The sequence below is a fragment of the Perca fluviatilis genome, chromosome 14 (assembly GCF_010015445.1).
Source record: "Perca fluviatilis chromosome 14, GENO_Pfluv_1.0, whole genome shotgun sequence".
Classification (NCBI taxonomy): Eukaryota; Metazoa; Chordata; class Actinopteri; order Perciformes; family Percidae; genus Perca; species Perca fluviatilis.
The window spans coordinates 13,180,455-13,206,354 of NC_053125.1; the positions used below are offsets into that span (position 1 = coordinate 13,180,455).

The window sequence follows — 25,900 nt, forward strand, 5'->3', positions numbered from 1 at the left end:
GTTCCCCCGGAGGCCCACACAGACGCATTATCTAAAATCACCTTGAACGTTGTAAACCTGTCAGCTGAATTTTTGGGCTCGTTGCCTCAACCTGTCTCTGTTAAAAAGTTGGCTCTTTTTTTATTTTTTTTATTTACAAAAACCCTGCTATGCTTTATCTCAGCGACATTTTCCTGTTTATCAAATGTTTTTTTTCTAATGATACACTCGGACTAATCTTAAACTTATCTTGTTGGAAAACATTCCCAGCAGTATTGCAGTGAATTAATTGGTTGTCTCTTAGACTATTGAAGCTGTCGTGTTGTTATTTTTCAAATGTGGAAGAAATAAGCCTAAAACTATTTTTTTTTTTTTTCCTATGTGCTACAGGGACTTGTCCAACAACAGCATCGGCTGTCTCAACGTAGACATCTTCACGGGCCTCACCAGTTTGATCAGACTGTAAGTCAGTACTTTTTATGAATATATAAATTGTGTGCTACAACAGCCATTTATATAATCACGTGTTTTGTAACGGACTGGGGTAAACGATCAGTGTTTTATAATTTTCCTTCCCAGAAACCTTTCAGGGAACATGTTCTCTTCGTTGGCTCAGGGGACCTTTGACAGCTTGGTGTCTCTGAAGTCCTTGTGAGTAGGATACGAAGCATGTTGCTGCGTACTCAAAATCTCACGCGAGCATCGACGTGTGATTGTGACGTCTGTGAGATGCGTAAGATATGCGTTTCTATACATCCACAGGGAGTTTCAGACGCCGTACCTGCTGTGTGACTGCAACCTCCTGTGGCTGCTGCGTTGGATCCAAGACAGGAACATCGCGGTCAAGAACACCAAGTGCTCCTTCCCCCAGTCTCTCCAGGGCCAGCTCATTACCTCCATCAGGCCGGAGCTCCTCACCTGCGGTAGGGACAAACACACACACACACCTGAGCTACACAGAAACAAAGACTTGACACCGCAGAAAGGTGTCATCCTAAAAAAGTAGCGGTTTTAACTCTGAAACGGAATCATTTGTCATTTCAGTGACACTATCTGATGCGTTATTTGTCCAGTCTCAAGACATATTGAAAGGTTGAAATAAGTCATGTTGAGTTGTGACACAGATTGTCTCTTTTAATGCTCCTATTTTGGTATCTGCGAGGCGGTGTTTGGGAAGCAGGGGCTTGAGCAATGACACGGGAGATAAGAAAAGGCCTGCCCAGGCCAGTGCTGCCTTTGTTTGTACTTGCTCATGTCTTATCAGTTTGGCACTCATCACATTGAGGGATTATGTAATACATGGCACAGATCTCGCAGGAGCCGTGACCTGATACGAATGACAAATTACCCAGAATTCAGGGCACTGTTTTTAGTTTCCCTGTGTCCAGAAAGAGAAACAAAAAGGCAGTGCGTCCAGAGCGAATGGAATTGAAAATAATTTGTGACAAGTTACAATTGACTACCTGAGTCTCTTTCTGACTTTTGTCTGGTTTCCCCAGACGCTCCACTCGAGCTGCCCTCCTTCCAGCTGACTCCGTCCCAGCGTCAGGTGGTCTTTCAGGGGGACAGCCTGCCCTTCCAGTGTCAGGCCTCCTTCGTGGCCGAGGACATGCAGGTGCTGTGGTACCAGAATGGCCGCATAGTCAAAGCCGACGCCGCCCAAGGCATCTTCATTGAAAAGCGCATGGTGCAGAACTGCTCTCTCATTGCTAGGTATGGAAATATGCATTCATGTTTATGCTCACTGAAGGTGGTGAGTGTACTGCCTGTAATCGCTGCCATTATATGAGAAAAACAAATCATTGACACTATATTCCATGGTACTATCATCATTTTTCATTTTTATTCTATATCTTTAGCTTTTTGACAGCTGGTTTTCCCTTTAGGCTCTTTGTGTTCACCATCAAGCTGGCAGTTGTGCCATGATATCTGATTTATTTATTTTTTTCTTCTGATTTCTCCTTCATTGTTTCCCATCAGTGCGTTGACCATCTCAAACATCCAGCCCGGTTTTACTGGGAACTGGGAGTGCCGGGTCCGGACAAGCAGAGGCAACACCACCAGGACTGTCCACATTGTGGTGTTGGAGAGTTCTGCTGAGTACTGTGCTCCTGAACGCGTCTCCAACAACAAGGGAGAGTTCAAGTGAGTGCACACCCACACATAAGCAGACACAGAGCTTCTCACTCACTAGTCTCATTAAGAATCAAGTGCACCTCTATCTGATGTAAAAGCCAGATTTTTATTTTAAATTTGATGTGACTACAGAGCTGTGTTTTGCCTAGGTTTACTGGGTTTAAAAGCTGGTTATTTTGGCTTTAAATGCTTAAATGGGCATTTCAGAAACTAAATTACATAAGCAAACAGTAGCTTTATTCGTAATAATAGTATGGGTTTAATTTGTTCATCTGACCTTGTACTTTGTGGAATTAAATTGAATACTTAAATGTATACACAGATCCACTCTCACAAAGGGAATATTTTACTATTAACCGATCTATTTAGAGTGTTCCTTGTATAGCATACTGTCAAGTCAAGCACTGTGGCCCCCCCTTGTGGTTAAACATATGAATTACTTCCAGGCTTGAGCCATAATCATTACTCATTACTCTGACGCTATTGATGGCACACACATTACAAAAAGTAAGGAGAGAACAAGGACGTTGCGTATATCAGTTCCTGAAGAACGGAGACAGCAGGACTTTATTTGGCTCCTTCCAGGTGGCCGCGCACCCTGGCAGGGATCCGAGCCTACCTCCCCTGCAACAGACTGGCATCCAGCCCTGGCACCTACTCAGGCAGCCCGGGGGAAGAGCAGCGGGCGTGGCGTTACTGTGATCGCAAGGGGCTGTGGGCGGAGGAGGACTACTCCCGCTGCCAGTTCCAGAAAGATGTCACAAGATTTCTATATGTCATCAACCAGGTCTGTATCTGGTTAATGGGACTCCGTTATTGCTATGAACCCTTAATCGCCGTCCTTTCTTACTCCGTGGTTCAGTATTGTAGACGCACATTTGTTCTTTGGTTGGTAATGTACGCCTGGTTCCGGTGTAGATGGCGTCCATCAAAACAACCTATTGTCCAAAATCTGAAACTTTAAGTTGGATATGTTTATTTTAAAGGTCCCATGAGGTTTTTTAACATTTAATATGCGTTCCTCCAGCCTGCCTATGTCTAAAAATGGCGATAGGTGTAAACCGAGCCCTGGGTATCCTACTCTGCCTTTGAGAAAATGAAAGCTCAGATGGGCCGATCTGGAATCTTGCTCCTTATGAGGTCATAAGGAGCGAGGTTACCTCCCCTTTCTCTGCTTTGCCCGCCCAGAGAATTTGGCCCGCCCATGAGAGAGAGACAACATGGCTTTCAAGCAAGCAAAGTGGCAGTTGGTCAAGGCCACCCCCCACCCTCCACCTTGCCCCACCCTCCACCTTGCCCCACCCTCTCTCTAATTTTTGGAAAGACTTCAGATACAATATTAGGGGACCACTAAGGCCTACATAAAAGAATCCAAAGAGCACCATGTCATGAGACCTTTTAAATAATAAAAAAACTAATCAAACAATTCTCTTTTCCATCTTGCCACGTTGCCACCATACCACATAACCGAAGTCAAAAAAACTGTGACCTCGCTGTGCACAACACAGCTGAAGCAAAAAACCTTTGCGTCACACAATGAAATGGCTCCAACAAATATGAATTCACTCTTCCGGAGTTCATCTTATCCTTCCTGCTTGTGTCTCTTTGCGTGGACCATTTCAAGTCTGATACAAATGTATTCTCTCTGTCTCTTTGTGCCAGATGCCTTTGAATGAGAGCAACGTGGTGGCCAGGGCTCGCCGCCTGCTGGTGTACACTATCGATGCGGCAAACTTCTCCGACAAGATGGACATCATCTTCGTGGCTGAGATGATTGAGAAGTTTGGCAAGTTTGTTGAGAAGTTTAGAGATGTAAGTACTTTAGTGCCTGAGAACTTATTTACAAGGGTGTGTTCACAGTAGAATGCGATGCACGGTGGATTCCTTTCAAGGACAAATAGATTAATGCTCAACAGCTGTTTTTTGTCATGTTGTTTAATGAGAAAGGATGTCTTGTCACGACTTTCAGCACAGCTGTAGGCCAACAAAAAGAAAAGTTTTTCCAAGTATGTGTTTAGGGCTGTTTGACACAAACAAACAATTCTGGCTAAACTTACACACATCTTATTTTTCCATTCAAATAATTTTGAATATAAGCCGTTGAGCTGCTGCTGCTACATGTAGGAAGTCAACATTTTAGGGTCACAGAAGTTATAATTACCACTTTTTTCCTGAGCCAGTGCCATGCATTTCCTAGCTGTTGCGATGTGAATGCATCAATGTGTGTATTCACTCATGTCAACATTCTTTTGGTCTCCAAGCTGGGTGAGGTGATGGTAAGCATGGCCAGTAACCTGATGCTGGCCGACGAGAGGGTGCTCTGGATGGCTCAGCGTGAAGCCATGGCCTGCTCCCGCATCATCGCCTGCCTCCAGAAGATCGCTGTCTACCGTCTGGCAACGGCACAGGTCTTCTCCCTGGTTAGTCAACAACACTTTGGGCCCTATTTTTATTTAGTTTGTTGGCGGTGCAAGGAGCACTCCGATGGTTTAGTATTTTCCTGACCACTCCACACGCGAAGGCCCAAGCCGGCAGCTACACTCATTGTGCAAATTAAATAACAACGCTACACCATCTGCCTTTAGCTATAGATTTTGTGGTGCTGTATGTTATCTGCATCATCTAGAAAAAACATTTGTTGAGCTGCTATTGTCATGTTTCCCTGTGTTTGGCGAAGCTGTTTTCAGAGTGATGAGACCAGTGATTTGACTGGCTGACCGTGTATCCATAAATCACTCCACTTACTCCACTTCACCCAGGCTTTTTGTACTTTGCGCTGCTACATTAACCAAAATAGCAGGTGCGCTTGGAGACGCCCACACAGTCCTTGCGCCCAAGCCCTACTGCTTTGCACTTGTGGTTGCACGATTGAAATAGGACCTCTATGTCATGTTGCACTATACAATTTTTTTTTTTAAATGAATTGAGTAAAACGTCACTATTCCTGTTGTCATTCCAGACATCCCCCAACATAGCACTGGAGGCTCACGTTGTCAGGGCCAACGACTGGAATGGCATGGCCTGCATGTTGTTCCAGAGGCCCAGCCCAGAGCGCACACCCGGACAGGACCGCCAACTCACCTTCAAATGCAACACAACCAGCTCCTTCTCCAGCATCCTTCACAAGGTCCGCTCCTTTCAGAGATAATTCCCCTTCGTCAGCAGGTTGTTTTTGTCGAGGTTTCATTGTGGGGTTAGGTTTTGATTGCAGCAGGCACAATCCTCAAATGCTTAACATAAACAAAACAATATATCTAAAAATAATGAAATGATTAGATTTTTACTTGAATGCATTTTTTTTTGTCTGTCCCTACAGAGTACCATTGTGGAGGCTTCCCTGCAGCTACCTCAGTCTCTGTTCAGCCAGGCTGCAGTCCCGGGGCAGGCCGAGGACACGGTCTACAAGCTCCATCTACTGGGCCTCCGCAACGGCAAGTTTTTTCCCTCTACCAGCAACTCCTCCCAACTGGCTGATGGTGGCAAGAGGAGGAGTGTTGCCACCCCTGTCATCATGGCCAAGATAGGTAAGTCATAATGTTTTGGTGTAGTCGTAAGTGTTTAATATGTTTGGGCTTTTACAGAGAGGAGAAATCTGAAAATATTCTGGCACAAAACAGGGCACCACAAAGCAACCAAAATTTGACAGCACGACAAGTACCAAATAGCCAAATAGGTGTCATTCCCCCCCCCTCCGTCTGTGTTTTCCATCAGACGGCATGTCCGTTCGTGTCCTGAGGACGCCCGTTAACATCACCCTGCGGCGGTTCGCCCGTGGCTCAGATGCTGTGTCCGCCTGCTGGAACCTGAGCCTGGTGGGAGGCCACGGAGGATGGCAGAGCGACGGCTGCCGCATCATGGGCCATCATGACAACTTCACCACCATATCCTGCAACTCTCTTGGCAACTACGGCCTGCTGATGGTAGGTTGGGTTATTCCTTATGTTCATTGTATGGCATAAGCAAATTTGGCCAATTGGGTGGGGATGTCTTTCCAGTGATCAACATCAGGAAAGCATTTTGTTTTTTAATGTAAAGCACTTTTCTTTATTTTATTCTTTTTTTTAAATTTTTTATTGCCATTGGCACTTTGTAGTTGTCTATAAGCATCATAATTCTTTGGTTATGCCATGATGACATGAAGTAAGAATATGACTTAAAACTGAGGATGTATCCCCTCATCTGTCATGCAGGACCTCAGCAGTGTGGAGTATTTATCTCCAAGCATCCAGCCTCTGCACCCAGTCATCTACGCCACTACTATCATCCTACTTATCTGCCTGCTCACCATTATCATCAGCTACATCTACCATCACAGGTAATTCATTTGCTGTAATTCAGGGCTCTTCAATGTTTTTTAGGCCAAGGGCCCCTTAACTGAAAGAGAGATGGAGCAGGGACCCCCTACTACATATATTGTATAAAATTAAGTTGCATAATAAACTGGGCCTACAATAACATGTAGGGTGGCCTTGAGCCTTTATACATACCTTTTTTGCATAGAATACTACGCTGTTAAAATAGCCTAGTAATTGTTGGCATGATTTTATAAATGATGTTTTATTGTAAACATACATGTGGCACAGTGAATCCTTAGGATTAACTGTATCTGTGGATGGCTTTAGTGACTACCTCACCTATAGGCCAGTAAGCAGTGGGGATTTGTATTTGCTAATAATATGTTGGATTCATGTTAAGACATTTACATTTTTGAAAAAAAGAACCTAGGGGTCCCGGACCCCCTGTTGAAGATCCCCGTTTTAATTGATTCAACTGTATTTATGTTTGCCTGGGACAAATGCATTTTACACTCTGTTATTCTTTGACCATCATAATTACGTTATTGTAAAAGTGTCTTTAGAAACCAATAGTCATCCCAAAAACATATTGTCAATATTGCCCAGCCCCGGTGGGGTAAAGATAAAACTGCAACTATCCAGATCAGTCAACATAAACAACTGTCTCTGTTCTGAAAAGTAAGAAATGCTTGCTCATCAGACTTTTTTTCCATTTTTTTAATCCTGTGATACGTTGTCTCCGTGACCTTAGGTCTGTGCGCGTGAGCCGCAAGTTTTGGCACATGTTGGTCAACCTCTGCTTCCACATCTCCCTCACCTGCGGGGTCTTTGTTGGCGGCATCAATCAAACGCAATACGCAAGCGTGTGCCAAGCAGTGAGTATACACCACACGCACACCTCCAACACTCACACACTGCCATGCTCTCCTGCAAACATAGTCCTCAGCAGTCCAAAATGAACAAGTTTTTTTAAAAGGAAAATCTTTTGGAAGAAGTTGCCTTGGGCTTAATTCACTCGGCTCATAAAAAACTTGTGGAAACACAGTAAAAGATGCATAAAAAGTTACAGGAGAACGCTGGAGGCGATTCTGCTGCTCCCTTCATAGTGTGTTGTACTGAGACACATTACTTATTTATTTTTATTGCAAAAAAATACCTGGATGAAAGATTTTAGCAGGGAACTTTTAGCTTATTTATGTAATGTCGTCCATCCATCTATCCATCCGTCTTTGCCCGCTTATCCGGGGTCGGGTCGCGGGGGCAGCGGCTCCAGCAGGGGACCCCAAACTTCCCTTTCGCGAGCCACATTAACCAGCTCTGACTGGGGGATCCCGAGGCGTTCCCAGGCCAGATTGGAGCTATAATCCCTCCATCTAGTCCTGGGTCTTCCCCGAGGCCTCCTCCCAGCTGGACGTGCCTGGAACACCTCCCTAGGGAGGCGCCCTGGGGGCACCCTTACCAGATGCCATAACCACCTCAACTGGCTCCTTTCAAAGCAAAGGAGCAGCGGCTCTACTCCGAGCTCCTCACGGATGACTGAGCTTCTCACCCTATCTCTAAGGGAGACGCCAGCCACCGTCGCTTGTACCCTGGATCTCGTTCTCTTGATCATGACCCAGCCTTCACGACCATAGGTGAGGGTAGGAACGAAAACTGACCGGTAGATCCAGACCGTTGCCTTCTGGCTCAGCTCTCTTTTCGTCATAATGGTGCGATAAATTGAATGTAATACCGCCCCCGCTGCGCCGATCCTCCGACCAATCTCCAGCTCCATTGTCCCCTCACTTGCGAACAAGACCCCAAGGTACTTGAACTCCTTCACTTGGGGTAAGGACTCATTCCCTACCTGGAGTAGGCACTCCATCGGTTTCCTGCTGAGAACCATGTAATCACCTCTGGCATCAAGATGCATCTCGCAGGGTGATTTTTCAACTCATGCTGACATACTCAATGCAAAATTGCTCAAGGATCATCATGTCATTTAAAATACTCTTATGCACTGCATTCCATCATTTTTATTCGTATTGGTGAAATTTACCAACAGATGCATTCTATCATTCTGACGTAGGAGATTGATTGCATTTCTTTTGCTGTAGTAAATGTCATGTTTATAATGGTGCAATCTCTTCTAGGTGGGCATCTTGCTGCACTATTCGACTCTGGCTACCGCTCTGTGGGTGGGTGTGACTGCACGCAACATTTACAAACAGGTGACACGCAAGGCCAAACGCTATGAAGAGCTGGACGAGCCTCCGCCACCACCGCGCCCTATGCTGAGGTACGAAGACATGAACAAACCAGAGTTTAACTTGTGTCGTGCCGTCTGTTTCTTTTGCGAATGACCTGGATCTGGATAAGCATGCAAGATGAGATAAAAGGCAAAATCTTAGCAGCCTGCTGATATAAACTACACTTACGTTTCTTACTGTGGGGAATGTTTTTTAAGTTTTTAGTGTGTGATCCCTTTTCTTCATATACGCACCATCGCTTATTTTTATTAGCAGGCAAGACAGAGCAGGCCGCATTTATATATGTGACCCAGGCTTAAGATTGGAGTATTTGTATACAAATAATGCCCCTTGTGCAGGACAAGCTATGTTATTTGATATTTTTACTTGATGTGCATTTTTTTTTATTTTTTTAGAAGAGAAGAGGTGAGTATGTTATTGTCTCTTGTTATAAGTGGTTTGTTGATGAAACTGCCACATGGTGTCAGTGTAGATGCCTTAAAAATACCATTGGGCCTCTGTGTCCAGTTCACGCCTGCTTGTCATTCTACAAACAGACTAAAGCAGAACCACCTCTCTGTGCTTTCTACAAAAGGTTCTACTTAATCGGTGGAGGGATACCCATCATTGTCTGCGGGATCACTGCAGCAGCTAACATCAAAAACTACGGCAGCCGGGCCAATGCACCATAGTAAGTAGTCCCTGTATAGAAAGCAATTTAAGTTCCTATCCCTCAGTATGTGCTCATGGTAATGGTAATGGTCATTTTATCTGGACAATAGGGTTTAAAATAGAAGCATCCAGGCCCAGGAGATCTTTTACATTCTGTCCTCAGGAGGAGTCGGCTTGAGTTATCGACCGGCCAGGCTGCGTTGCTTAAGTAAATAATGGATATTTTATGTGGGTAGGAAGTTTATTCCCTGAAGTTTTGATTATGGAGGCCTATTAATGGTATGTGCATCCAAGCATCAAGCAGTGGCTGCCAGTTTCCAGCGAGCTCCTCCACCCCCCTTCTACAGTAGCAGCTGTGTAGAGCTGTGCAACGTGGCTGACTAATTGAGAAATCTGGACCCGTATCTGTCTGAAGTCTTTGGAGTTTAATTAATTTCTTGCAAGGAAGATGAATCCAGCCTGTGTTATTAAATGTAATGGGCCACTTACTGTAAAAATAAGACTCAAAAGTTTTTCAAAGAGTCATTTTAAGTTTGTGTAAATAAAGTAAATATATACTGTATATAAATAATGATTGTGCCGGATTAACATGAGAGCATGTGGTATTGTTGTAATGAGCATTGCTGGCTTTTAGGAGGCACTATATAATTTAAGTTATTGCTAAAAGATGATTTTGATATAATTGGAAGGGGGTGGGGATCTTAAAGAAAATTAAAAGCAACCTCTATTACCAGACTGTAAATGAAATGCTTCCTCTTCTAGTTGCTGGATGGCGTGGGAGCCCAGTATCGGGGCTTTTTATGGCCCAGTGGGATTCATCATCTTCGTGGACTGCATGTACTTCCTCAGCATCCTGCTCCAGTTGCGCCGCCACCCTGAGCGCCGTTACGAGCTCAAGGAGCCGACCGAAGAGCAGCAGCTTCTGGCTCCAGCCAACACGGAGGCCGGGCCAGATGGTCCCAGCAGCCAGTGCCACCCCCTCACTCTCCAGCTCGAGCCCCACGAGGTGTCGTCCTCCATAGTGTCTGCTCCCCACACTGTGCCCCTGTCGGCCCTGGAGAATGAGCACACCTTCGCTGCTCAGCTGATGGGTGCAGCCGGGGCGTTAGGGCTGTATGCGGCCCTCTGGGTGTTCGGGGCCATGGCTGTGTCACAGGACCACCCCTTTGACTTAGCTTTCACCTGCCTGTTTGGGGTGGCCGCACTGGCACTGGGGGCGTTCATGGTGGCGCATCACTGTGTCAACAGGCAGGATATGAGGCGCTATTGGTCCCAGGCCTGTTGCTCTGGGAGACGAGCTTACTCTGCACAGGAGGATGCCCTTCTGCCTCAGCCGGGCGTGGCCATGACATCCACAGCAGGATCTGCAAGCAAGGCAGATGGGGAGTCAACAAGGTGTGGCCAGAGCAGTGCGGACTCTTCTTACACAAATAAGAGCGCCCCAAGCGTGCGCAACTCCGCCCACGGCAGCAAGCTGACCAACCTGCACGCAGAGGCAGCCCAGTGTAAGTCCGCCTCGGCACCGGTGACCGCAAACGGCACAGCCGTTTTGGACAACAGCCTGACGGAACATTCACTAGACAATGAAATTAAAATGCACGTAGCGCCAGTTGAGGTGCAGTTCCGCCCGATGAACAACAACAATCCGACGGCTGCCACGAACGGACACACGAGCAGGCATCACAAAAACCGAGCACGGGCTCACAGGGCGAGTCGGCTAACTGTGTTGCGAGAGTACGCCTACGACGTCCCCACCAGCGTGGAGGGCAGCGTGCAGAGCGCCCCCCACAGGCGGCACCACCATTATGACGTAGCGGCACGCAATAGCCGAAGGGCAGCCTACATGGCCTACAGAGAGCGGCATCAGAGCCAGCTGCAGCAGGACAGCAGTGACAGCGCCAGCCTGCCGCGCCGCTCCCGCCACGCAGATAAAGGAAGCGGCAGCACCCTGGGGAACGGGACAGCGGTCACGGAAGAGACTGAGCAGGTGGCTACTGCTGCTGGGTCAAGCTCCAGTAAAGAATCCGAGCCTGTACCGCAGCCCAGCAGCACAGAACTGGAAAGCCAGCCCAAGTCGTATGGGCTCAACCTCGTCACTCAAAATGGTGGCACACTTAAAGAAAATGGACAAGCAGTGCCTTTAATTAACACAGAGAGTGCAGCCAGTATAAAGACTGGCTTGTGGAAACATGAAACTACTGTGTAGCGACAGTTTCCATCCCAAAGACTGCATTGTGATAAGATCTCGCCTTTAAACTGTGAAATGTCTTTTTTTTTCTTCTTCTTTTTTTTCGATTGTACATTTATTTTATGTACAAACAAATCATTACTGCCACTGAACTATCTTTTGTAGATATGTTTTTGTAAATGGTTTATTTTTATAACTTGTAATCTCAACTTTAAGAGTTCTGTACATGAAACTGCATGGTCTGAGCTGTGGCCCTGTGAGTACCCTTACCCCCGGGGATTTATTTCCATTTTCTAGTTTGTCCCAACGATAATAAATCAAAAGTTCCGTTTACCTAATTGAACGTTTGTATCTTTGTGAGAACACCCACGATCTCCTCTTGGGTCTGTGCAGCCAGTGCAAAGGTGAGTCCGAGATGTTTGCTTCCAGGAATTACTCTTGCTGACAATGTATGACGTGCTGGTAATTGGCTTTTACGCTGACCCTCGGTGGCCTCAGGTTCCCCTCCTCACAGCGGAGCAGCACTTTAATTGCGACTGGTTGGTGGCTTTGGGCTCTCTAGGTGTTTTCTCCCTGCCTGCTGGCAGATTTGATGATTGCACAGTACATTCTGGGCTCCTGCTGACTCCATGCCCGGGCTGTGATTGACAGCTGACTCCCAGGACAGCCAACCGCCATGAGAAGAAAGAATAATGAGAGGAGTGCAGCTTCTTCCTCCTTCACCTGAACTGGAGTCCACTCACAGCTTGACATCGCTGTTGGGCAGAGAGCATGTAACGGGCACAAAGTGTGATTTGACTGCTAAGTATTCTAGAGATGGATTAGTCTGAATGTATCTGGGCCGTTTAATCAGTTCTCTGCATTTGTAGGGTTTAAAGGTAGGGGTGGAAGATACCAATACAAGTATAATATATAAAAGTACTAATTCTATAGTAAATTGGCCCCTGTGACTGACGCCATATATTACAGTATTAAATATTGATGAATCAACACAGAAGTGGCATTTTTACTGGTGTAGCTGGTCGAAGTGAATCTATTTTTAACTACTTTATATCCAGTTAAGCAGTTTAGTTTAGTTCAGTGGTTTCCAACCTAGGGGTTGGGCCCCTCCAAAGGATCACAAGTAGCATTGCAGCTTTATGTTCCCTTACTAAGGAATCTAAACCAGAAACTCTGTGCGCGCTGTTTGAGTGAAAATCCTCTCCAATGCTTAGAGATTAGTAATCCGGCAATTACTACCTATTAAAAGAGATATTCGTGTCTTCCCGCAGCATGCCGCTAACAAATCATCTGGAAATTTGGTCTTTCCGCAAACGATTCCCAAAATCCTCCACATTTAAAAAATGATCCGTAATCAGCGCCTGCTGATCATCCCAGTCGCAGACGAAGCAGAGAGACCGCACAGCTCCCAATTTTTCATTAATGGCATATTAATAAAACACATTTCACTCAGGCAAAGATATATTGCCCAGCCGTCTTGGATGTGACAAATTATAATAAGACTTTTGAATTATGTAGAGAGCAGTTACGCCTTGATCAGTGGCAGCCATACTGATTCCCTCGAGGCATGAAAGAGTGATCTTCAAATAATAGCCAAGGTTCTTTAGCGCCGCCATCTGTTACAAAGTTCATTTAGGGTTGTCAGCGAGGCGGGAATGACAATCGGAGGAAGTTTGGTCTGTGTCTGTGTGTGTGGGGGTGGGGGGCTCATCAAGGCAAATAAACTGATAGTATCTGCTGCTTGAAGATCACAGGGACACCTTGGGCAGGAATCAATAATAAATTAAGATAAAACAAATTGAGGCATTTAGATCTTTTCTTAGTGTCATTCAGAAGTCTGTCTGTCAGATCAAACATCCCAGAAATAATACATCAGAGAATCCTATTCAAACACCCAAAGCATCAGTTGCTGATAAAGTCTATTTTCAGATACAGTGATGATCCCTTTGTGACGTCTCTCACTCTTTTCCACCCAGTTTCCACTTAGTGCGCTCTGTGAAGCACATCTGAGCTCAAATCCTTACTAGGAGGCCCAGGGACGACCAGCGTTAAACAAGTGATGTGTTGTTTACATTTTCCAATCGCTGCTCGTGGCGCCTGGAGGAAGCATCTGGCTCGGTTGTGGAAACTTGCCACTGGAATGAAGATTGATACTTTTTAGAAAGTGAAGCCATCTGACTGTGCTGATTGGAATTATGTGGCTCTGGCTGTCCAGGGGAACCAACATATTTGTTTAGCTGCAGTGTGCTAATCAACCCCAAAACCTCCGAGGTCTGACATATAGATTAAAGCATTAATTAGCATCCAGGGTTGGTGATGATCACTGTCGAGCAGCTGTCTGCTGAGATAATTGGTGAATTTATGTAGTTTGGTAAGGTTTCTGTAGACTTTATTTAAATATTTGCAATAGAGGCAAAGTCACATGGGTCAGGGCTTTTTCAAATGTTTGCATTTAAGTACTTAGACATTCAACACAGTCCATTATACTCCACAACCTTTTTTGCGAGACGGCTTAGCAGAAATCGATTGTCCTTCACATTACAGGGATACTCTCACAATAATATGAATTGCTATTTTTAAAATCCGAAAAGTTTCATACTTGCAGAATAGTATATTAGCACATCAGTTCCTCAACCGCAGCCAAAGGTGTGACTGTCTGCAAATTTGCATTTTGTGATGCTTGGTTTTTATGCTGATAATGCTGAAGATGCCTTTTAGGGAAACTAAATTGGAAATAGAAACTTTCGGGGCGCCTGGGTAGCTCACCTGGTTGAGCGCTCGCTCCATGTACAGAGGCTCAGTCCTTGTCGCAGCGGCCGCAGGTTTGATTCTGACATGCAGCCCTTTGCTGCATGTCATTCCCCGTCTCTCCCCCTTTTTCCATATTCGGCTGTCCTGTCTAATAAAGGCCTAAAATGGCCAAAATATAATCTTAAAAAAATAACTTTACAGTCCTCGTTATGTATCTGTCTGATTGATGGTGATTGGTAAATGTAGATTATTCTAAAGAGAAGGGAGGGGGTTTCAAACTCCAGTCTTTAGTTGGTGTTTTCACAGGGTAAACACTTCAAGACTGACAGCTAGGTCAATGTCAATATCTGGGGCTGCGTCATAAAGTGCATTATCAAATGCCCACTCTGTTTAGCCATTGAACTTGTATTTTCTTTTTTTTCCACTACTGCAGTTGGTCATATTGTGTACTTCAAGTTCAAGCTCACACTTGACAGTCCCATGACTTCTCAAAGACAAAACCAGAAAGATACAGAGCCTATTACCTTTTTGAATTACACTCTTTGACAACTGTACATTAATGGGTTCTGAGATCGCCTTTGTGCCATTCAGTCTTGTGCCTGAATAAGATGAATGCTTTACCTTTCTTATCTGTCTTATTTCATTCAATCTGATTAAGGTGTCTTGGCAGAAGAGCTGGCTGTAAGTGCCATCTTAAATAATCAGCCTGTCACCGGTTAGAGAATGCAACTCCAAATCACATGCTGTCGTATCAGCCAAGACTGCAAAATCACCTACCATTTCCTCCTCATAATTGACTCTTCTCCTATATTGTGGAGTGCCAAAAAGTTCGGCCTTAACCCACAGCAGTTTTCATACTCCTGGAATGTGTGTGCGCATGTGATGAAGATATGTTAATTGTTTTAACTGTGTGCTTAGATGAATTGCAGTGACAGAATTGTAATATAAGCACAGTCTCCTCATTAAACACAGTGCAGAGACCTTGTGCAAACCAAAATATATCATGATTAAACTTTGGGCACTATCACAGAGCAGGACAGAAATAGATGCTCATTTGGTAATCTCAAGGGAGGGGGCAGTGCGAGGAGAGGAAGGCTCTGCTACTGGTTTGATTTCATTAGACCAGAATTGTCTGTGTGCATGTGCGTGCGTGTGTTAGTTTTTTTTCAAAGCAATTTTAAAATAATACCTGCTTTGTATTCAGACAACTTGGACTTTAATTACATGTTAAAATAATATATGTATTGTCCACAAGAGTCAAATCAAAGTTTTCGGCAGACCCACATAAATAGTTTTCAGTTTTTAATATTTTCATCATTTTTCTCCAAATTCTTCCTATGATTGTCAGGAAAAATGAGCTTCAGTCACACTCTAATGTCATTTTCCTTCTTCTTTTCACAAAGTCACACGCGTATACACACCGCCATATAATGATGACATCAAGCGATCCACAGAGCTCTCCTCGCCACGCGTTGGCAGACCTGTGCTCTCATTAATGCCCTCACACTGCCATCCATCTACTTGTGCCAGTTTGTCTGAGCAGATTTGGCTTCATCTTTCTGTCCAGGTGCGTTGTTATTTATAGCCAACTCAAAAACCATATCACTCATTGTTCATGGTGACAGTTGCAGACAGCGGTCCTCACTCACTCTCTCTCACACACACACACACACACACCTCGGAAATGAAAGGTTGTCTATTGGAATGCATTGGTCTTTGCTGTAGAGCTTACGATGAGGCGTTAGGCATAGGCCTATATAGATAGAGGTTTTCAAATATAGAACAAATGTGAAGAGATTTTCTCTGACTCATTTATGTTATTTTGTGCTCTTTAATTATGTTAGCTTTACATAGCACAACTTTAGAAAACGGGAATAAACAGCTAGCACATAAAAACCTTGTACAATTGTTGTTGTTTACACTTTTTTTGCAGCCTATAGGTGAAACAAACAAGTTATAATGTGTTAATTTGAGGGGTTTAGAAGTGCTGGTAAGCGATTCTGTTCCAGTTGTACTGAGCTAGGCTAGATGTTGCCCCTGTTTTAAATCTTCATGCTAAGCTAAGCCCCTTCATATTTAAACAGACAAATATGAGTGCTGTATGATCTTCTTTCCACCAGAAAGTGAATAAGTATTCTTCCCAAAATGTCAAACCTTTGCTTTAAATAAGTAAATTGATTTAACTGGCGCACAAGTCACTATAATAAAGGTAAAAGGGGAGGCTAAGTCTGCCCTGCAAATTGCTAGAATGCCATTTTAAAGTCAGACTATGTAACTTTTGAAAAAAAGAAACACCAAATTGGTGCCTTTACAAATGAAAAAGTGTAATTTATAAGCAATAAAACCCTTGCAGAATTTCATATGCTCAGGCCTTTTGCTGACCAGTAGGCTAGCTTACAGATGCTAATGTTAAGAGCAAAGGGCTTAACTAAATTTATTGCCGTGCCTGATATAATCTCGAAATTGATTTTCATATTTGATTAAATGCTTTGAGTAGACACATGCTTCAGGCAAACTGCAGTTTATATGCAACTTTCACATTGACCAACAACATGTTTATGAATCACTCAGTGTAAAAAGCTCCTGGATTCCTTTTTATTCTCATAAATCTGCTGAAATCCATGTCAGGAAAGTGGAACATGTAAGCATCAGGTTCCTACTTTCCCTTTTATCTGCTGCATCTGATTCATGTATATTCCAGAAATAAATGTCTAAAAATATTCGCTACACCGTGGATCAAAGTAGCTTCTCGCTCTAACGTGCACATCAAATTTGTTTAAGGAAGAAGCTCCTGTTTTGTCAGCATTTCCCACAATACCAGCTGAGTAAATGGCCTGTGTCTGTGAGTGAGTGTGTTTGGCAGTGAGATAGAAAACTTGTGGTATTTCTGGCAGACAGTTAAACAATCCTTTGCAAACTCTCCTTCGATGCTGCCATGAAACAGATGTGCTATGTTGTAAGAATTGTTCTTATGTTTAAAATAGCGAACAGTTGTCTTGGCTTGACAAGAGGAGGTCGGATTTATTCAGGGTTTATCTTTTCATCGCTGTAGTGGGCTTGTTTGGCTGATCAGCTGATTGCAGTTTGCTTGTGTGCAAGATAGAAGAAGAAAAAAAGAGAAGACTGTGCAGTGAACGTGTGTGATTCCTTGAAGTGCTGTGAGTATGTGTGCATTTGTCTGCAGACTTCCATTTTGTCAGGCAGCATCCCAAAGTGATTTCACTTATTGGCGCAGAATTATGTAAACTGTGGTGAGATGGGACAGTTGAGAGACTTATGCTGAAAACACTGTTAAGGATCCCTGGTGGTCCCTGAGCCACACTTTTGGAATTTTAATGTTTTATTGCAGCCTTTGGCATTCCAAATAAACCCCATTGTAACAGAGACACCATACATTCAGTGTATGCCAGTGGATGGAAATGCTACATTGCTTGGAATTTCTGTATGTGTAGAGTGCAGTTTTGAGATGCTGAAGGGCACTGATTTGACCATTTGGTATGAAAAATATGTGGACACCACAACATTATAGCCTACCCATATGCGATTGTTTAAATATGGATATTAATATGTCCTTCTCACTCTTCTGGGAAGGATTTCTGTAGATTTTCTTTAGAATTAATCTTACAAAATCATTAAGTTACCAAAAATAATCCAGTGGCTCAATTCAGATACTAGTCAAACATAATTAAGGCAGCAACAATGATTATTTTCATTATAAATTAATCTGCTTTTTATTATTTTTCCAGATATAGTGATCATATAGATCATATAGGCTAGTGATAGATAATCATTTATAAAAGTCGCTTGTTTTGCCCAAGGATATCAAATTTGCAATAATCTATAACAGAGGAGCAAATCCTCACATTTGATAAATTGGAAACAGCTGAGCAAATATTTGGTAGTTTTCTTCATAAACAATAAACTATTTACACATTATCTAATTCGTTAATAGTGGAAGAATTGACTAATCGTTTCAGAAATACATAACATGAAACATTAACAACTAAATGCATTTTTCTAATCTCCAGACAAATAGACCATACAGACACACAATCACCACTAAACACTCACCCACTTATGCGCGCTCCCGCCATCAACCGTGTGTGCACGAGCAGCGTTCCAGTGCACTGCGAAACTTGGGAGTTGAATGAGCAGCAACTAGTACCAGCCGTTTACAACTCGCCACTGACGGGCTCCTGTGACTGAAACGAGGCTCTTTCGACTAGAAAAAGTCCGCCTTCGGAAGATAAACTATGGAGAAAAACAGAGTGGAGACCATTTCTGGCCGGGTGGACGCTGCTGTTTCTTCCCCTGGTAGGACAGTGGTCGCATGTTATCATTTGGCGATTAATTGCTCTTCTGTTCGGTCTTGCATGGAGAAAAACGTCAGGCAAAACTCCTAGCATAAGAATGACATATGTTGCCTCTCTTATCGGTCCAAAATATATCCCCTGGTCCAATTTTGTGTGATAGGACCACTTCTTAATCCGGCTTTTAATAAATGCAACAACAAATAGGCTACGTTAATTTGATAAAAGTAAAGGTTAACGTACACAACTTCTTAGCTAAATGATAGCGTTAACGCTGATCTCGCTTATTTCACACGGTCCTCTTAACGTTCATATCACCTACACCAAACATTTTACGTAAGTGATTTCACTCTAGTAGGATATTTGTTGAAACATGCAACATTACATACATTTTTTTTAAATGGAGTTTGGCTTAATTTTTTTCTCATTCCAAAGATTTAGCTTGCATGCGTCGATCTGCAAAGTAATTGTCTTTGCTTTCTGGACTTTTGCCTTCTCTTGAAAGGGAGATATGGTGGGTTGATGGTCTCTTTTGTTTTGAACGACTTGGGTCAGTTTATCAGAAATTCAACAGCAATTTTAGTTATGTTTCTGCTGAATAATTTGACCTGCAGGGCATTAAAAAAATTTTTAATGGTTGGTAAAGGTTTAGAAGTCCCTGTTACAATACAGATAGTTGTTTTCGTGTTTATCTGCCACTGTAGCCCACACATAACTTTTGATCCCCCTTGTGATCATTTAATTTGAGTATATGGGCACACTTGCATTAATGGGGAAAAAAACACCATATTGGATAGAGTCCCCCTCTCTACAGTACTTTGCTGGCATCCAGAATAATCATCTGTTAATAGTCCATAGGTTTCCCCTCAGGCTCCTCATGCCGCTCTGAGCCACACGAGTAGTTAACTGCTTGTCATTCCTGGCTCAGGCTAATGTTTGTTTGCACACCTAATTGACTTCTAATCATCCTTTTGTTAAGGATGTACATACCTTCATGATTTGAATTGAATGGTATTCCTCTCAAACTTAATACTGCTTCAGCAAATGTTTTATTCAATCGTTTCCAGAATTAAAACTTTTCCTGCACATGTAGAATGGGGAAACAATATTGCATGCAACTGCTAAAATAACTGCAATTGACTGGTAAAACTCATGCCAGCTAATGAGAACATGCCGACTTTGACATATGCTTCTAAAGGGGCTGAATATTCCAGATCATGCATATCGTGCAACGTAATGTTCAGTTTTTGACCAGACTAAACCATTAGTTGTGGTGAAGACAACTGGCGGTTAGCCTGTCTGTTATGTCTAATTTCTCAGTTATAGGACGCTGACACTGCCCAAAAGTAGCTAATTTTAAAATGTGTATTACTGTTAACTTTGATTTTGAGTTATTCTAAAAGGTTTGGAGTTTCACTGGTTTAAGTAACTCATGGTCTCCCCTTGCTTCCTGTAATTCTGGATCCGGCACTCCGAATCAAGTTCTCATTGTCAGGTGTCTTGAATTTCTGTTGGAAGAGGGTCAGTCTAGGGGCCTGGAGATTTGCACTGCCTATGCTTCTAGCTTATATTTCTCAGTAATCACTGATTCTTGTAGAGGCATCTATTATGTCACAAACGCAATTTATTTTTTTCTCTATGCTTTTTTTTTTCTTTTTCTCAACGCTTCATCCTTTTCTCTTTCCAAACTCTCTAAAGCCCCCCCACTACTTTGTCCCCAGTGGGCTACCACATCATGATGCCTTCCCGGGGAAATCTTAAAACGTAACAATCGCTCACAAAAATGCTACAGCCACCCAGCCATGAGTTGATCCTCCCGTGAGCTGCTTCCTCGGTGCAGTGATTCTCTGCATCAGTGCCTTGGAGCTCTCTCGGATCACCATTGCAACGTCGGTCGGTGCGTGCCAGCGGCTCCCCTAGACATTTCTCTCCTTTATGTACTGTATCCCTGAGTCTCAGACAATTTATAAAAGAAACGCAGCCCCGTAAGGTTTGTTGCTCAGGATGAGCTACTTTCAGCACCACGGCTAGCTCCGTCTTATGTACTGAAATAGTTGAGAGCAAGCTGTGTACATTTTGGTCTTTTTGTGATGAATGTCCTCTTTTCCTTTGTGTCAGTATGAATTATCATAGCTATTAATGACTCTTATTGTATATCCAGGGCCTTGAACAGTGCTAAACAACATTAAGTAATAAAACATAAACCGTTACCATGAGGCATTACCTTATGGCTGTTGAATCAATGCTTCATTTACCCTGATTTGCATTTAATTGCTAAGTCCTATGTTTAGCCTGCTCGATGCATAATATTGTCCAACAGAACTAGTTAATAAATAAATTTTAATTTACTGTCAGTCAAGAGACAACTCAAGATATGTGCAATGTTAATACACCAGCGGGACAAGTGCAAGCATGAGGTGGTGAGTTAAAGGTCAGCCACAATACTAATCTGCATATGCATGACTTCACAAATTACACTAAGAACAAACAGACCTTTCTGAAATAATCAATATTTAGCACTACAGAGTCAGGATTTTATTGTTTGAGCCAGTGAGTTACGTACTCTGGCTTTGATACAACCAAGGGCAACAAGCCACTTGTACATAGTTTGATATTTACTGCAGTGTGTGTGCAATCTCCCCATATGAAGAACTATAGTTAATGATGTGTGGGATGTTTCAGTGAAGGATGTTATTGAATCATGTACGGCCCCTGTGCTGAAAGCCATGTATTTGTTTTGCAGAGGCAAGGAAGGAATCGTAGTGTATTTTGTCCGTTCGTAGATGTCATGTTATGACATTGAGAACTGACCACATGCGGTGTGTGTTTTCTCAGGATCTGTCAGCCAGGGGTCCTGAGATCACACTGAAGCAAAGATATAGATTAAAGAAACTGCTCCAGATCTGTCAGACTGCAAAATGGGGTGTGTTAGATTGTCAGCGGGAAGTTTTTGACAGTATGCAGCACACACAAGATGTGCTGTTTGATTTGGTATTAGAATAAATTACAGTGTGCTTGATGATTTCAGAGTATGAAGGAAAGATTATTCTTTTGGCAACTTAAGAAGACTTGGAATTGGCTGACATATTGTTTTTAAATACCAATTGACAGCATGTTTAGGTGGCTTTGTCTTTTTTTTAAATGTGAAAATTACAGCGGTAACTGTGTGACTTTATCCAGTCTTGCTTTGCATCTCTTGAAGATTAATCTTTGCAAGGTTTCACAGTAGAAATGTGCAAGCATCACAGATTTTTCAGATCTGTTTGCCTAGTTTTGTATTCACTTCACTCTATGAATAGATTCAAATTGGACAGTTTGACCTAATAAACAGTCAGATGGCACATCAGATGGGCTTAATGGCATACCAACTGCCGTGAAGTTAATTGTACTCCTTAGCATCAAGATGGAACCCAGAAAGACGTCTTTGTCGTTGCTTTTGTGACAACCTGCGTGCGTCCTCTCTACCTGTCGATGCAAAGCCGTTCCTTGGTCAAATCCAGGATTAATTGATCCATGAACTTCCCTGCTCGTCTTCTGGGCACCCTCCAGCAGATTTTGTTTGCTTTGGATCCAGCCTTTGTTTTTCCTTTTTTGAGATACTGGGTGGGGAGCATCTGCTTGCATGGACCATCTGTCTTGGGACTCAGGCCAGAGAAGAATGAGGGGAGGAGATGTGGAAAGTATATAGGATGAGCGAGGATAGGATACACGGGACAGAGAGGAAGAGGTGGAGTAAGACAGTAATGGATAAACGGAGGGTGACCGATTGGGAGGAAGATCATTGCTGGAGCGATAACTATAGGGACAGAGGAACATAAAGTGTTTGTTTAGGATTGCTGACGGCAAAAAAAAAAGTGAGCCGTCATCCCTGTTTATATTTCCGCCCACATGCTTGTTTGTGCCACAGATTCACTCCATTTGACTTCCCTGGATAGAGTGCCAAACAACTGATGCCAACTGGGTGGCAACGCTTGGCCTCAGCTTGCAAACATGTCTTTTTTTCTGTATGTGCCAAGGTCATATTGAAGATAAATCGCATACCGCCGAGAAGAATAACAGAAAAAAAGACACTTGGTGGTCTGACATTTCTCACCTTTCTGTCCAGAAATTGTGTGTAAGTGCTTCATCAAAAAGTCAGTCAGTGTAAATATGCCTCATTAACATTTCATTTCTTTTTTCTAAATGGCTTATAGATATTTAACGATGTTCTTTGTTGTCATTCCGTCAGTGAATTACATTTATAGTTAGCAGAATTTGCTTATACGCGGTTTCTAGCATTGCTTAAAAGCCAAAGATTTAAAGAGAAAAGCAAAATACAGGTAATGCCTTTTTGGATCTTCAAGCAACTATGAAAAAAGTCCATCTTTTAAGTAAGCATTTCATTACACAGTTCAGCATCGGACAGATGATTTACTCTGTATTTTTCTTTTACAGTCTGATGAAGGTCCAAGTTCTGTTGCATAATTTTTTTTAGTTGTTAACTTCCGTTAGCATAGCATTTTGCATTGTGGCAGGGGGTCTTGCTATTGTCCCACCGTCAAAACATTGCAGCTTTGAATGGAATCCATGAGTGAAATACAGCCACACATTGGACCGTGTTTAAGCCGGCTCCATAACTACTTATGATGACCGTACATCGCTCGTCGTCTCTCTCTCTCTCTCTCTCTCTCTCTTCTATCTATCTCTCTCTCTCTTATCTATCTATCTTATCTCTCTCTCTTATCTATCTATCTTATCTATCTATCTATCTATCTATCTATCTATCTATCTATCTATCTATATCAGGGCTCATCCTCTCCTTCACTGGCTGTCTTATCAACTGCTCATAATATTTCGCCTTCTTATAGAATTTCAACACCGAAGAAAGCAAAACCAGAAAACCCAAGACCACATGAATTTGGTGTTGCTCCATTATTAGACCCAGATATTCTGTCCAATAGACGAGCGACTGCTTGGACCAACCGGACCAAATGAAAAATGCAACACTCAACAACAATGCAACTTAACCCTGAGTTGCACCGAGTTCACAAAACTATACATGTAGGTGTAAAAGCGCCCTTAGATTAATCCGTGACCCCTTGTGTAGGTTCTGACTCTAAGGTTGAAAACCACTGCTACCTTACCTTACCGTAAACTATCCTTTAGCAGGACCCTGCACATCTACAGAAGCACTATTTAGAAGATTCTCTGAAAAGCTTAAACTAGATTACAAAAAAGTAAAGTGTAGTTGAGCAGAAACTGAGGGTAGTAACCTTTTTTCCTACTCTGTTGGCAACTTGACTTTTACATATTGTTATTGAGTTTAGCTCTCATTTTGCTTGTCATCTTTGTTCTGTTTTGTTGCTTTGAGATACGATAGCCTGGGACTTAAAATCTCACCTGCACAATTAGTAATCATTTGTATTCATCACTGCACCTGCTTGAATTAATATCCTTCTACAAATAAGCACAAACGATGCATTACTGTGTGCTGTGCTTTTGAGATCACTTCCACATTGTGAACTTTGTCACATCTCACTCCCCCAACATTACTCTCCACTGTGGCTCATAAAACCTGAACAAAAAAAGAATCATGGAACGAACATTTAAAGAATGAGCTGTGTGTGTGGTAGGATGAGTCTTTCCAAGGAGTCCTTGATGAAATGGTGTCAGAACTGAACATCATACAGGCCATGTGTGGAGGCAGGCCTGGCATGAGTGGCCAACTGGAGGGTCCGTCTGTTTTTCTTCTCATCCCAATGGGCGGGGCTCAAAAGCCTATTCTGGGCATTAGTCCCTCTAAAAGTCCACATCCCACAGGCTATTGCCAGCACCTAATATAAGCTACACAATTAAACATATCTGGCATTCCAATGGAAGATGACAGGACATGTTACGCATACAGACATGAGCCATATGCCAGCCTGAGTCTATCTTGTTAATTAGGGCAGACCTGAAAATAGATTGGAAATATAACAGCAGTATGCATAGAACAGCAATGATTGTCAATAGGCTTATCTACCACGGCTTAAGTCATTATCAGTAGATGGTTTTTCAATGTTATGTCAACTAACAGTCAACCTTGACAATCATGGAAGGAATGTGTCTACTACTGTACGGTAGCCATAGCATCCATGCAACGTGCAAGGCTGACACCAAGTGGTTATACACAGAAAATGGTTCCTTGTAGTAAAGAATAAGCTTTTCACACACTTGTCATCCAGTCGTTAAGCTTTAAGCCGGCCAGATGTCTTTGCACTGTTTGTGTCATTTATTGTTGTATTATTGACTTACATAATGTACCTGTAAAACACACAGAGCAAGTTAGGATGATATAATTGGTGATGAAACTGCCTTTTGCAATTATAGATTAATCTGTCGATTAAAATATTAATAATTTAGAGGTCGGACACAGTAAATTTTATCATTTTTGCTTAAAATGATTAATGGATGATTTAATTGTTGTTGATTGACTCAGAGTACTCTACCAATTGTTTCTGCTCTACCTGCTTTGTCAGATTCAGCTTATTTTTTTTTTTTTTTTAGATTAAACAAAATATTGTACATACTTTAGTGCAGACCAGGTAATAATATTTAATGTGTCAATATGGAGAACCTGTGATAAGCAATTGGATTGTTGAAAGTGATACTAATAAACATGGAAGTTAAGATAAAATGACAAAATGCGTGGCTTATATTTTATGACTCCCATGATGTAGTTGGCAAATAATTTTGGATTTCTTGTCTTGTCATTACTTTTTTGTCTCAATACTTGGGACAAGCCTGGCAGGTAACTTTCCTGATCTTTAGCCCACATTGGTTATGCGGTGGCCAAATAAAATAGCCTTGTGTTTGACGAGCTGAAAATGAGAGCATCCCCAGAGAAAATGAAAGTGACCTTACAACATAAACCTGCTGATAGGCTATATTCCAATGTATGCGTCACTGCCACAATGACATGCATCCTTACACAGAAGGTGCCCCAAATCCCTCTAGGTGCTTGTATAATCACCAGCGCAGTGTCTCTGTACACGCTGACCGATAAAGAGCCAGTTATCTTCAGATAGCAGGCGCTGCGGCTGAATAATTTATGGAGGCATCCCAACACATTGACTCAAACGCTCACAGAGGGCAGGAAAGTGGTAAAAGGTCCGATGTGTGTGTGTGTGTGTGTGTGTGTGTGTGTGTGTGTGTGTGTGTGTGTGTGTGTGTGTGTGTGTGTGTGTGTGTGTGTGTGTGTGTGTGTGAGGTTTGAAAGCGTGTATAATCAAAGATGTGTGCTAGTGTAGTGTCTTATACATACAACTTTCTCTTAGCAGTATGTGCTATGTTGAGAATTTCTCATATTTTTTTTTAATGTTA

The 25,900-nt window shown here is 42.8% G+C and overlaps 2 protein-coding genes across 2 annotated transcripts in view; both read left to right on the top strand.

The window, feature by feature from the left end:
• adgra3 (adhesion G protein-coupled receptor A3) overlaps window positions 1–11,836 on the top strand; it is a 33,031-nt gene extending 21,195 nt beyond the window's left edge. The window contains exons 4-19 of the mRNA XM_039823074.1: window positions 370–441; window positions 559–630; window positions 742–902; window positions 1,479–1,692; window positions 1,960–2,124; window positions 2,701–2,902; window positions 3,778–3,927; window positions 4,377–4,535; window positions 5,075–5,242; window positions 5,432–5,639; window positions 5,827–6,035; window positions 6,306–6,430; window positions 7,162–7,285; window positions 8,543–8,688; window positions 9,234–9,329; window positions 10,073–11,836. Of these exons, the coding sequence (XP_039679008.1) occupies window positions 370–441; window positions 559–630; window positions 742–902; window positions 1,479–1,692; window positions 1,960–2,124; window positions 2,701–2,902; window positions 3,778–3,927; window positions 4,377–4,535; window positions 5,075–5,242; window positions 5,432–5,639; window positions 5,827–6,035; window positions 6,306–6,430; window positions 7,162–7,285; window positions 8,543–8,688; window positions 9,234–9,329; window positions 10,073–11,516 (3,715 nt within the window). The 3' untranslated portion in view covers window positions 11,517–11,836. The remainder of the gene's footprint in view (window positions 1–369; window positions 442–558; window positions 631–741; window positions 903–1,478; window positions 1,693–1,959; window positions 2,125–2,700; window positions 2,903–3,777; window positions 3,928–4,376; window positions 4,536–5,074; window positions 5,243–5,431; window positions 5,640–5,826; window positions 6,036–6,305; window positions 6,431–7,161; window positions 7,286–8,542; window positions 8,689–9,233; window positions 9,330–10,072) is intronic.
• A 6,530-nt stretch (window positions 11,837–18,366) lies between these two features.
• kcnip4a (potassium voltage-gated channel interacting protein 4a) overlaps window positions 18,367–25,900 on the top strand; it is a 149,927-nt gene continuing 142,393 nt past the window's right edge. Inside the window, exon 1 of the mRNA XM_039823207.1 lies at window positions 18,367–18,563. The gene's annotated coding sequence lies outside the window, so the exon portion shown is untranslated. The remainder of the gene's footprint in view (window positions 18,564–25,900) is intronic.